General features: G+C 37.0%; 1 protein-coding gene across 2 annotated transcripts in view; it reads left to right on the top strand.

Moving 5' to 3' along the window:
* LOC106042138 (cilia- and flagella-associated protein 47) overlaps positions 1-13,284 on the top strand; it is a 308,071-nt gene that overhangs the window by 11,395 nt on the left and 283,392 nt on the right. For both annotated transcript variants that reach the window (XM_066980338.1, XM_066980347.1), the window contains exons 5-14: positions 268-496; positions 1,157-1,317; positions 2,311-2,444; positions 3,023-3,258; positions 3,945-4,137; positions 8,088-8,301; positions 8,670-8,822; positions 10,318-10,507; positions 10,622-10,718; positions 12,981-13,197. In XM_066980338.1, coding sequence (XP_066836439.1) covers positions 268-496; positions 1,157-1,317; positions 2,311-2,444; positions 3,023-3,258; positions 3,945-4,137; positions 8,088-8,301; positions 8,670-8,822; positions 10,318-10,507; positions 10,622-10,718; positions 12,981-13,197 — 1,824 coding nt within the window. The remainder of the gene's footprint in view (positions 1-267; positions 497-1,156; positions 1,318-2,310; positions 2,445-3,022; positions 3,259-3,944; positions 4,138-8,087; positions 8,302-8,669; positions 8,823-10,317; positions 10,508-10,621; positions 10,719-12,980; positions 13,198-13,284) is intronic.

Here is a 13,284-nt window from a genome sequence, read left to right on the forward strand (position 1 = left end):
AACTAAGAAGAGTAGGGGGAGGGAAAAAAAAAGTGAAAATTGAAGAAGTCTCCCCAAAACCTCCCATTTTAATGTATGATTCCTTGTGATTGGTAATGTATCTATTAGGTGTTGTATTGTCAAGTGCACATTTTTTTGCTTAGGTTATCTACGGAGAGATGACAATTTGAGTTGAAATGCTTTGATTTGATTTAGTTTTGCATAAAACAAATTGATTATTTCTAACATTTTTGTACATCACCTGTTACTTGCTACTGTTACTGACAGAGTGGAGTTGGAAGGATGTGGCTGCACTGAAGTATGCATCAAAGCTGTTGTGGTTGAACAAATTCTGAAAGTTCTAGGAGTGTCTTGTGGAAATGTATTGGAATGCATTAATTTTGGATCGGTTTACTTTGGGTCTTCAAAGACTGAACAAATATGTTTATACAATAAAAGTCCGGAGTGTATGGACTGGGTAGCAATACTGGAAGACAATGGCATTGGAGGAGAGATGGTAAGAAAATGTTCTTTTTTTTAAAATTTATTTTAGTTGAAGACTTGTTTTTATTTCTGCATTTGCATTCTTTTCTCAACATTCATCTTCTAGCAGTGTTTTCTATGTCATGCTATTTCCTGATCAATAAACTTCCTGTCACTTCTGTACAATCAGCACATTTGTTTACTATATACTTACCTTGGAATTAAGTTTTTTCAGTATTTCTGTTTTCACTGTGTGGCACCATAGCATTAATGATAAGTATGTTTTCCTTCCTTCTCCACCTCCCCTGCCACTTTTTTTTTTCTTTTTTTTTTTTTTTCAGGAGTGGTTATGCTTGATTTACTGGATTTGTTATGATTTATTGGATTTGTTATGATGAAGCTATATAGGAGTTGTCAAAACATATTTTGGTATTCCAAGGTGTTAAATGCTTAGTTTCACTTGCTTTTCTATGACAGTGAAGTAATCTGAGTGAGCATCACATTTTATAAAAAAGGGAATTAAAAACATTGACAGAGAAGTAGTTAATTAGCTGAGTGATATGGAACTATTTATGTTATGTCTTCCTATTCGTTTTGAAAGATGTGAAACTATGCATGGGGAAAAAAGCAAAACCAAAGGGCATTTAGAGCAGGCCAAACTGTTGATATATCCATATTTTGATTATTTTTTTAGGGAACAGATCTTCAGAGGAGTGCAGATGCTGTTTTACAAGATTTAAGCCTCATAAGTAAAACAGAAGATATAGATGTTTCCACTTTGATCCTGTGCTTTCCCAATCAAGGAACCTTGCTACCTTATGAGAAATCTTTTCTTACGTTGTGCTTTAGTCCAAAGTGAGTTAATGGTCCCCAGGGAAGTAGTCACTGCACCAGGCCTGTTGGAGTTTACAAAGCATTTGGACTGTGCACTTAGTCACATGATCTGAATTTTTGGGTAGACCTGTGTGGTGCCGGGAGTTGGGCTCGGTTATCCTTGTGGGTCCCTTCCAACTCGGGATATTCTATGATTCTATGAAATTACAAACAAGAAAAAAAAAGTTTGTCTAAACTATTATGTAAAGAGATGTGTTAGAGAAATCATTTTAAGTTAATATGCAGATTTTTTTTATTACTTGATACTTATGTGTGTTAAAAGAAATTTCTTGGTGTGATACTACAAATGGTAAAGCCAAGTCAGAAGTGATTATCTGGGAGGTGTCTTATAATTCATTAAGGATGCCTTTGAACTAGGAATTGGATAAGCTTGTTTTGACTGAAGAATTTTATTAGATTTTTGCAAAGGGAACAGATTACTTCTCCAATTAAGTATGTTGAATCTCTAAAGATTGTTGAGGAAGTCATGCGGTGTCGAATTAAATGCCTTTTTCAGGACTGCAGACTTATTTCATGAAGATGTTGCATATGTGCAGTGATAGGAAAGAATAGATATTTCATTACCAAGAGAATGAAACATTTGGAGAGCTTTCCTTACAATTACAAAATAGTAGAGGTAAAGGAGCATTTCTCCTTCAAGCAAGGGGGAGAAAAAGAAATAGAAAAAGCAAATTTTCTTACTGAAACTCTTCTTTAAAGATTACATGCACGTGAATCGCTTACAGAAAACTCTTGTAGATGTATGTGAATGGAAAGGATACCAAATGACTAGTATCATAATCATACATATAGTGTTCAGTTAAATTTACTTTTCCATTTTCTAAGGAAGTATAAAGGTCATTTAAAGCCGTAATCAATAGCAACAGCTGAATTAGGTGATGAAAAATGTTGTGTATTTTTTTTTTTGCCTTTTTTTTTCTTTCATCTTGTAATTAGACATTGTGACTCTTGCAGGAAATTTAAAAAGGCCTTTGGAGTGAATGACTTGTCACCAAAACAAGATTATGTACTGTTTCTGAGATTTGAGGCTGTTGGGAATAAAGATGGCTACTTGAAGGCCTGTGGTGATGGTACCACACCGATCACAAGTATGTTACAGAAACGTATAGTCGCTATCAGAAATGTATATCTGGATGATAAGATTGTATATCTTGATTTTTATTTCTTAATCTTCCACTTAATAGTTTTATGGGAAACTTGTGTCTCTCTTATTCATATCAATAAAAAAAAAACTGCATCTTTTAATCCTCAGCACAAAAATCTGTTCTAATCATGAGTAGAAAGAAAAACTAGTAGTAAACACCTAAAACTTAAATATAATGGTAAATATTTCGAATGGAGGAAAAAAAAAAAACACAACAGCAGCTGTTTGCAAGTCACCAGCACTTTGGTAATAATAGCTCCATGCGTTTTCAAGTGAGTATCTGTTCATCCTCAAATTTCTTAATGAAGGAACAATACAATACCTCGCTGTCATTATAAGTAAGCCTATCTGAGTTCAAAGTTTATAGAATACTGCATCATAAATCATACTGTATAACTGTATGGCTCTGCTTTTGCAACCGTACAACTATAGTATGAATTTTCTGCTTGTTAGCTAAAACAAGTGACAAGGTTTATTGTGTTTTTTGTCTATTTTATGTGTGTATGTGTCTTTCTAATACAGTGAATCATCCTCATCACACTGAGTTGGCTTTGAAAGGTTCTGGGATTCCTGTCATGTTAACTTTTAATCCAGGACCAGTTATTAAGTTTATGGACTGTTTCTCGGGTGAACAAACACAAGTTCTGTGCACACTCAAAAATGAATCTGAGTCCCTTCCAGTAAAATTCAGTTTCCGCAAGACTGCTCACTTTAATATTTCTCCTGAAAAAGGAAAAGTAAAAAAATGTTCTACAAAGGTAATTACCTCTTTCCCATAGATTATGTAGACAAACAGATTATTTTACTCTACATGGGTCAGTAGTAGATTTTTTTTAATTAAAATAGAATAGTTTCATTTCAGTAGCCATGATATTTAATATCAGCCAAATGTATATTTTTTTTTCCTGCTTTTGTAGAGTTGTTTAATGCTCTTACCTGTACTTCAGGAAGCAACAGGTATTATTTTAAATTTGGAAAAGATAATTGTAGTACTAAGGAAACTTGACGCAGGTTTTGCCTGGCTTTACTTTTTTTTTGGAATTTTACTGACTTGAGCAGAGTAATTTAAACTCAGACCTTTGTTAGGATTATTTTTATTTCCTTCCCTTAATCACAAATACCTGAGTAACATATTTCTTTAATGGAGGAAGCTATGTTAATTTTAAGTTGAATATGGAGGCATTTATAATTTAACAAAACTCTAACTCGGGAAACAAGAGAACAAAGTGTCTCAGAAATGAGATAGTAAGAATTTATTGATGTTCTAATATGTAGCAATATATATGTTGCTAATCTAAGTGTAGCCATTGGCACATTTTTAAAGCACAGGGTTAAATACATACCTTTAGGAGTAACTGGGGAGGGAAGTAACTCAAACAGGTAATTATATAACTTCTCTTTGCTTTTCTTTCCTTCATAATGTCTCATAACTTTTCTTTTACAGGATGTGATATTTTCATTTTCTCCGCATCAAATAGGAACATTTAAAGTGAAGCAAGTTGTTGATATCATTGGTACAGGACTAGAAAAAAATAATTTACAGGTTTCGAAGACAAAATCTTTTCACCAAATATACCTGAGCTTGATTGGTGTGTGCAAATCTAAGCCAAAAAACATTCTATTCAAAATTAATCCTGGTAAGATACTAAAAAGATAAGTGCTACATGATAAAACATTTTTAGAAGTACGCTTTTAACATTTTTGTAGAGATGTTTTCACTTACTATTTTAGTTTTTTAAAAAAGTAATTTCTCTTTGGGAGTTGAGAGAATGCTCAAGTCTATAATGTATATCCAAAAAACTATGAAATAATGGCAAGAAAAAATGGCTTATATTGTAACAAAAATGGAACTCCTAAAGTATAATTTTTCATCGTTACGTTTATTTAACTTTTATACATCAGAAAATGAAGGTTTCAGTTTTTGACAGACGCCATTACACAGTGCTAATATGCTCAAGTTTTCAACAGAGAGAGGTAAAGCACAGGGGGAAAAAAGTTAGATGGACAACAGGGTATTGTTTATTGGCTGTAAGTCACTACTGCCAGATGAATTTGCCAGTTAATACTGCTTGCTAGCTGGCTGTATCCATTGATTCTTCCCATCCGATGAAGCCCATGACAGCCTAAAAATATTTCAGGTTATACAGTAATTGGCCTCTTGATAAATTTTTCCTCATGGTATCATGTTCCTAATTTGTTTGATGAACAACCACTCAACAGTAGATTTGACTAAGCCTGTCGCTGGATTTTAAAACCAGTCATGGAAAACTTATCTTTTTGTGGCATCAAATGTGCCGTAGCATCTGCAGGTAGTACTAGTGCAACACCGCTGTACTGTATAGTGGTGCATCTGGTTTCTGTGTGTAGATAAATTAGAGGAGGGTAGCTGAATACTCCTTAACATACTGCTGCCCACTTGAAGATGTCTTGATTAATGGAAAAACAGAAAGACAATATTCATTTTATTTAATGAAAGTATTGAGGGGAAGTAAAAACAGGCAGTCATTGGATGAAACGTGGAGTCGCCTACAAAACTGATGTTCTTTCTACAAGAATCAGAGTGGTTGATAAGCTACTGGACGTTTTTGGTACTTTCAGGTAGGTATTTCATATCTAGGGCAATCAAGAATTGATGAGAAACTACAGTTTTAATAAATCCCAGAACTTCTGATGATTATTTGTATGAAATCCAGAATCTGTGTTTCTCCTGTATCAAAAGTACAATTAAAATACATTTCTGTGGATCAACGTCTTAATGTTTTAGTTCATATTTTGAGTCCATATGAAATATGTACTTATAATAAATTTCCAAAGAGCTCTTGATTGTATATGTGTATATAGAATCATAGAGTGGCTTGGGCTGGAAGGGACCTTTCAGATCATCTAATTTCAGCCACCCTGCCATAGGTAGGGACACCTCCCATCAGAGCAGGTTTTCCAAAGCCCCATCCAGCCTGGCCTTGAACGCATCCACGGATGAGGCATCCACAGCTTCTCTGGGCAACCTGTGCCAGGGCCTTGCCACCCTCTGAGTGAATAATTTCTTCCTTGCATCTAATCTAAAGCTACACTCTTTTAGCTTAACCCTGTTACCCCTTATCCTATCACTATCTTCCCTGATAAAAAGTCCCTCCCCATCTTTCTTGTAAGCCCCCTCTAAGTACTGAAAGGCTGCTGTAAGGTCCCCCCAGAACCTTCTCTTCCCTAGGCTAAATAACCTCAACGTTCTCAGCCTGTCTTCGCAGGAGAGGTGTTCTAGACCTCTGATCACGTTTGTGGCCGTACTCTGGAACCGCTCTGATGGGTTCAGGTCTCTCAGGCTGGGGGCCCTAGGCTGAATGCAGCACTCCCAGCAGCGTCTCAAGAGAGCAGCATAGAGGGGAAGAGTCACCTCCCTGGACCTTCTGGCCACGTTCCTTTTGATGCAGCCCAGGGTACAGTTGGCTTTCTGGGCTGCAGGTGTACATTGCTGGTCCATGCCAAGCTTTTTGCCTACCAGTACCCCTAAGTCCTTCTCTGCAGGGCTGCTCTCTATCCATTCATTGCCTAGCCTATATTCATGTTTGGGATTGTGCTAACCCAGGTGCAGGACCTTGCACTTGGCCTTGCTGCACTGCTTGAGTTTCATACAGGCCTGCCTACCAAGGTCTCTCTGGATGGTATCCCTTCACTCCAGTGTGTTGACTGCACTGCACTGCTTGGTGTCATCAGCAAAATTCCTGAGGGTGCACTCAATCCCCCTGTCCGTGTCACCAACAAATTGTGCTGGTCCCAGTACTGACTCCTGAGGAACACCACTAGTTACTGATCTCTGCTTGGACGCTTGAGCTGTTGAGTGCAACCATCCAGCAACCTTGCCCACTGAGTGGTCCATCTGTCAAGTCCACATCTGTCCTATTTAGAGATAGTGTTGCTGTGTGGGACAGTGTCAAAAGCTTTGCAGAAGTTCAGGTAGATGATGTCAGTTGCTTTTTCTTATCCACCAATGCTGTAACCCTGTCATAGGAAGCCACCAAATTTGTCAGGCAAGATTTGTCCTTAGTGAAGCCATGTTGGCTGTCAGCAGTCACCTCCTTATTTTCCAAGTGCCTTTACACAGTTTCCAGGAGGATGTGCTCCATGATCTTGCCAGGCACAGAGGTGAGACTGACTGGCCTGTAGTTCCCTGGGTTGTCTTTTTTTTTTTTCCCCCTTTTTAAAGATGAGGCCTATGTGTCCCCTTTTCTAGTCATTGAGAAGTTCACTGGGCTGCCCCAACATTTAAATATGATGGACAGTGGCTTAGCAGCTTCATCTGCCAGTTCCAAGTCCCTTGGATGCATCTCATGAGGTTTCTTAGATGGTCTTGCACTTGATCTTCTTCTCCTGCAGTGGTGGTCTTTATTCTGCCAGTCCCTGCCTTTGGATTCTATGGCTTAGGTTGTGTGGCTAGAGCACTTCTGGTGAAGATTGAAGCAAAAAAGTTGAGTACCTCAGCATTCTCTGTGTCAGTTGTGTATGTAAAATGTACGCTCATAAACACTTGCAGCATACACACATGCATATTTTTACATATATATATAATTTTTTTTCAAATGGTAATGATCGTCAGAGTTTAAACTTTATCAATACGTCTTTATTTCCTTCTCACATTCAATGCCCTTAGTGGCTGTCAGCTTTTCTAAATGCTGTTTTCTACCATTTATTCTCTTAGTGACCCCATTCTGCTCCAGCTTGCAGGCTAATAAAGATGTTATGAAGAATATCTCTGTTATATAGGCTACTGATACCCATGTTTTGCTTTTAAGCTTCACTGAGGTGTGGGGGGAATGTGAAGTTTTTTAGATCGTTATATCAACGGACTATGTTTTCCTGTTCACTTCTCCCAGTCTCTGTGGTTAAGTTTGTGTGCTTGCTTGTGTGTCTTCAATAGTTTGGACAACAGAAAATAGTTATTCTTGTAGCCATTTTAGACAAATTAGGGTTAAGGCTAAAGTAGATAGAACTACTGTGTTTAATGTATCAGTTTTCATGTGGGGAGGAAGGTGCAGTCCAATAATTTATTTATTTATTTTTAGTGCTGCTTTAAACGTGTATCTTTGTATAAGGAGAGGTGAGCAAACACAAGGACTTTTTGCTGTCATCATTTTCCTCTGATCTATACGTGCTTTTCTAAAATTTCAGTGAAAAATATTTGAGCTCTCTTTTAAGCTGTGGCAGCTTGGGAGTCTTTGTCAAAAACTTGCTTTTGCAGCCCTTGTGACAAGCTTTAGGACACTGCAGACAGTGTCGTCACAGTTGTGGCTCTAAGTGTGTGGTTGTGTGTACATGCAAGACAAAGTGCCCCAGCTGGACACAACAGAAGTGGTTTGGGCTCCAGTATTTGTTTGACTATGGTAAAAGTTGTTGGCTCTTGTTATGGTCCTCATGTCTGAGGAAAACGGTAGGATGGACGACTGATTGTTGGGTTGCTGGGTGAACCATTATAAATTATGAAATGTTTTGTCTGATATAGTACTTGAATTATATAAATATATAAATACTTATAGAATTTTGTTTCGAGAGGTCTGGTATAATTGTATGTAACGTGTTTTATTTGAATTTTAAGGTATAACACCAATGATTTCCAATGCAACTGGACAATTTGTAGCTGATGGCACAGGACAGTGCACTGATATTGCACCTGTGGCAATACTTAAATCAACCCAAACGCAAATCCATACTCACCAGATAAACAGAAATTATAAGGGTGATGCATTTATAGCTTTTCCTAATGACCGCTCAGCCAGCATTAGGCCTAGCGAACGGAATAAAAAATACAGGTAACAAATTAAGCAAATACAATATTTAAAAATAATCATTTATATATACTGCACAGTAGATTAAGACTCATATGACAGCTTACTGGTTTTTTTCAGGCTGAAAGTTGTTTGAAATTCATTAACCTTGAACCTCTTGTACCTTTTTTTTTTTTTTGGTGTGTTTGTGTGAAACTACAAATGTAGCTATTACAGTTTCAGTGTTTCATTTTATGGTTGCCTTTACAAGGTCAAATATTAATAATAAGCTGTGATAAAATGAATGTTTGGGGTGAAATATATATGTAGCAAAATCAATATATTTTAGTTCTAAGAAAACCCAGAATCATTTAATACAAATAATGAAACTGTGATTCTTTCTAAATATTTAGGACTATTTTTACGAAGACTGAGAGATATAATTACATAGATCCACAGTTTTCTTATACTGACTATGAACGACTGTTAAAAGAAGTACACAAGGAATACTATGCCAATTTCATTTCAAGTTTAAGGCAGCGTCGCTTGCAGAAAGATGCCACCAGGTAAGACTTTGTTTGAAGGATAAATAAATACTTGAGGCTTGTATGAAAAATATATATATACATGCAGAATAGATTTAGTGGTGCCAATCTTATGCCAAATTTTATCACATCCAGAAATGCTTATGGTCTTGGGATCTTCATTTATAAAGTACTCAAAACCAGTTTTGGTCAAACGTTGATTTAGACATTTAGAGATTACTTCCAGGGTAAAACTTACTATGTTCAGGGCCATGGAACTTGAAATAAAACCTAAGATGAACTTAAGATACCAGATTTTAAGAAGAATTGCTTATGGCTCTTTGCAAAAAAGTATTTATGGTTGTGTTGGATTTTTTTTTTATATATAATAAATTGTATGTATGTCTAATCAATATGTCAAGCTCACCCATAGTGATGGGTTCAATATGTGAGTTATAATATAACTTGTGTAGTGTAACAGAGAAGATCAAAGGATTGTACTGGCATTCTAGCCTTAACTAACACAAATTTATGGAGTAAGAATTTATCATATTTGCTTGGTATGTTGTGGAAGAAACCTTGGAAAACTATAGTCTGGGAAAACTTTACATGACAGTTCTGATGCTTTTAATTTTATTAAAAAATAAATTTTATTAAAAAAATAGAAGCCTGTAAAACCTTCTAAGGCAAGAGAAGTAATACCTTAAGACTGGTAAGTCTCAAAACTTGTTATTTAAAAATGAATAGGGGCAGAGGGTTATTGCTGTAATTTCAGTTTTAAGTTGTTCTGTGTACATATGTCATGATTCAAACAAGGCCTGCAGAGATGGATGTATTGTATTTTTTTCTGCATGCACAGGGTATATGGTTTTCTTGGAAGGCACTGGTATTGTGCTGTTTATATGACCATAACTTATACAACCATAACATATTCAAAGTGTGTTTCAAGAGCAGCAAGAACAGAAAGGCACATTTCACAATTACCAGATGAATTTATGGTTGTTATTGAAATCAGTATAATTTTCTAAATACTTGATATGAGACATCTGTGTAAGTTCTCTGGAAGTTTAAAATTGTATGGTTGCAGGTGAAATTGATTGGAGCTTAACCTTGATCAAGAAAAGTTAATTGATCAGAAAATTAGGCTGTAAGTGGTCCAGCTCAGACATACACGTTAAAGGATCCTTTGTAATCTTGTCATTTGTTATCTTTTAAGTGTTTGACTTTACAACATCATTATTCTTTACGGTATATTCTAGACATGATATAATTACATTCTGGTAGCCATAATGCTTGTAACACATTTAGCTAGGCAGCATCCATAAACATGCAATGGTTGTTAGTCCTTGTCTAAACAATAAAATAAAAGATATAAAAGACTTTTAAATGCATTTATTACATTTTTTTTTCTAATGAAATATTCTCAGTTAAAGTATTATTTGTTCTATTAAATAATCTTAGGTAGTTTAATGTGTAGAACATAAAATGCTCAAAATTCTAGATTTCCCTATTCTTTTTTTTTTTCCCTTGCCTACAGGCAGTTTTATATTTATAATAATTCTGTGAACATAGGCCTTAAACCTGCAGAAGGACTTGTGTCACCACAGATCTCAATCACAGATTTTCACAAGGAGGAGTTACAGTTCAAAATGCTTCCTTTAGATGAGAATTGCCTATTAACTAGTCAAAGACTGGCAGCAAGTGCTTCTAAATCTTCAATCAAAGAAGTAAGTTAAATGCTTCAGTAATAACGTCAGCATAAAATGTTTAACATATATATATATATATAAAGAATAAAAATTTTGATTCTGTTCTGAGAAGATGTCTTGTGCTTATCCCAGATTTGGAGTGGGCTTCGTGCTATGCCATCTTCTACCCAAGAGAAGGAAGATTGTAGTCTAACTTTGACACCCAAACAGCTTCATCAAATACTAATTGGTAAGATTTTTACTTTGGTTACTAAACACATATAGTTGTTATAAAAGCACTTACTTGTAGTAACACAATGTATGTTCATAATTTTTCACCTTAAATAGAAAATAGATTAATTCAGTGGTAGCTTGATATATACATGAGTATTTAACTGAAGCTTTGTACTCACCATATGATAGGGAGATACGATTAGCGTGAAAGAGAAGTGTGAAAGGAGAGCTTTCTTTAAAGACCCGTTATGGTATGGCCCATTATGCAGAAATGTATGCTGCATAATATGAGGGCTGCTCATACTCTTATGGCTTGTATCGGGTAATATCTAGGTCAGCATTAATATCATCAACGTTTGTGGGAGTCTTCAGAATGTTTCTTTGAGATAATAGTGATGGCCCAATAGAGTAAAACTTCTTCAGGATCCTCCTCCAAAATAATTCTGGTGGAAAGCTCTGTGATGCGGAGTGCCTTTTAAAGTTTGTGAGGGGTTCATCTATTAACAACACGTTGGATTGTGGTGATTTCAACCCGATGGGCAGCTAAACTCCACCGCATTGTTCTCCTACTCCCTCCTCTCCTCAAAGGAATACGGGGAGAAAATAACATGGAAAAGGGCTCAAGGGCAAGGATAAGGACAGGGAGATCGCTCACCAATTACTGTCACAGGCAAAACAGATTCAGCATAAAGCAGGTTAATATAATTTATTGCCAACTAATATCTGACTAGAGCAGTCTTTTTATTTCTCTTCTAGAGAACTAAAAGCAACTAAAAACAGCTTCCCTCAATAAACTCTATTCTGCCTCCTCCTCCTGGTCAGTGCAGGGGAAGGGGGAACGAAAGCTGTGGTCAGTCCATAGCGCTTTGTCTCTCCTGCTCCCTCATTCTCAGACTCTTTCTCTGCTCCAGCGTGGGGATGCTGCCCATGTCAAGAACTGCTCCAATAGGGGTCCATATCATGGGGTACAGTCTTTCAGGAGTGGACTGCTCCAGCATGGGTCCCCACGGGTGGTGGCTCCCCCCAAACCCCCTGCTCCTGCGGGGGCTCTCCATGGGCCGCAGCCTCCTCCAGGCCACATCCACCTGCTCCACGTGGGCTCCTCCACGGGCTGCAGCGTGGAGATCTGCTCCGTGTGGGACCCGTGGGCTGCAGGGGGACAGCCTGCTCCACCGGGGGCCTCTCCCTGCACAGGCCGCAGGGGAACTGCTGCTGCCTGCCTGGAGCACCTCCTGCCCTCCTGCTGCACTCACCTGGGGGGCTGCAGGGCTGGGTCTCTCACAATTTCTCACCCCTCTCCCAGCTGCTGTTGCATGGTGTTTTTTCCCTTCCTTAACTTTGCTCTCCCAGAGGCCCACCCAGCATCGCTCCCTGGCTTGACTCTGGCCAGCAGCAGGTCCCTTTTGGAGCCGACTGGAGCTGGCTCTGCTCTGACATGGGGCAGCTGCTGGGCTCTGCTCACAGAGGCCCCTCCTGCAGCCCCCCCCACTACCAAAACATTGCCACATAGACCTAATATAGATATTAAAACAGGTCTGTTTTAAGGTCATAAGACCAGGTCATATTTTTTAGCTTCAAAATGAAAAAATTCATTGCTTTCTGGGTTGTCTTTTTAATTTTCAGTGAAGCTAGAACTTCAATATTCTAGCTGTGTATACTGATATATTTGGGGAAAAGTAAACCATAAATACCATAAAAATAACCATATAAATAGAAAAAGTACATACGGTTTTATAAAATGTTTGATTAGTGCAATAAGCACTGAAGTTTGCAGACCAGATAAATATCAGTGATAGCAGTAAATACAGTAGAGAAATCATTTTGTCACCACAAAATTATATGTATTATGAAACAAAATTGTCACATATCAAGGAACAAATAAAATAAAATACTCATCATTAATTGTTGGTTGTCTAGCCAGTTAAATATCTGATTAATTAAAGAAAAAGATTTACTAATATTGCCTTTTGTCATTAACACTTTGCTTTTCCAATTTAAATAGCTGTCTAAGACTGAATTAACAAATAAATATTGGTGTTGACTTTTGGGTTGCAATAGGTAGGAAGATATATACTTCCAAATTTAAATGTGATTTTTTTCCACCACAGGGTTGTTTTAGCTAAGTCAGTAAATTGGGGGACTAAAATGTTTTGATCAGAATTTTTTAGTAGTTGTGTTTCCTTAGTAGTTTAGTTAGTATGCTTCCTTTAGTAGTTATGTTTCCTTATGTTAATTTTTACCATTTAATGTTGAAGATCTTATTTCTTCTATGTTCCAGGTCCTTCTACTATGGACTTTGGTGATGTTTGTGTGTACTCTACAACTGTCAGAAAACTACATATCGTCAATAACTTGTTAGTCCATATATGGATACAAATTGAGATTGAAATAGATGAACTAGAGCAGACAAGTCCACTGTGTCAGGTGGTGCCTCCTCTTACAAAGACTTATATTCCAGTAGTCTTTGAGACAAACAAGCTTGGAATGTTTAAAAGGTAAGGTTTGTTATATTTATCTTGTTTCACATAATTAATTTGCAGTAGTAGAATAAAGAAAAATGTGCGGCTATTTTAAACTTGGTG

The sequence above is a fragment of the Anser cygnoides genome, chromosome 1 (assembly GCF_040182565.1).
Source record: "Anser cygnoides isolate HZ-2024a breed goose chromosome 1, Taihu_goose_T2T_genome, whole genome shotgun sequence".
NCBI lineage: Eukaryota > Metazoa > Chordata > Aves > Anseriformes > Anatidae > Anser > Anser cygnoides.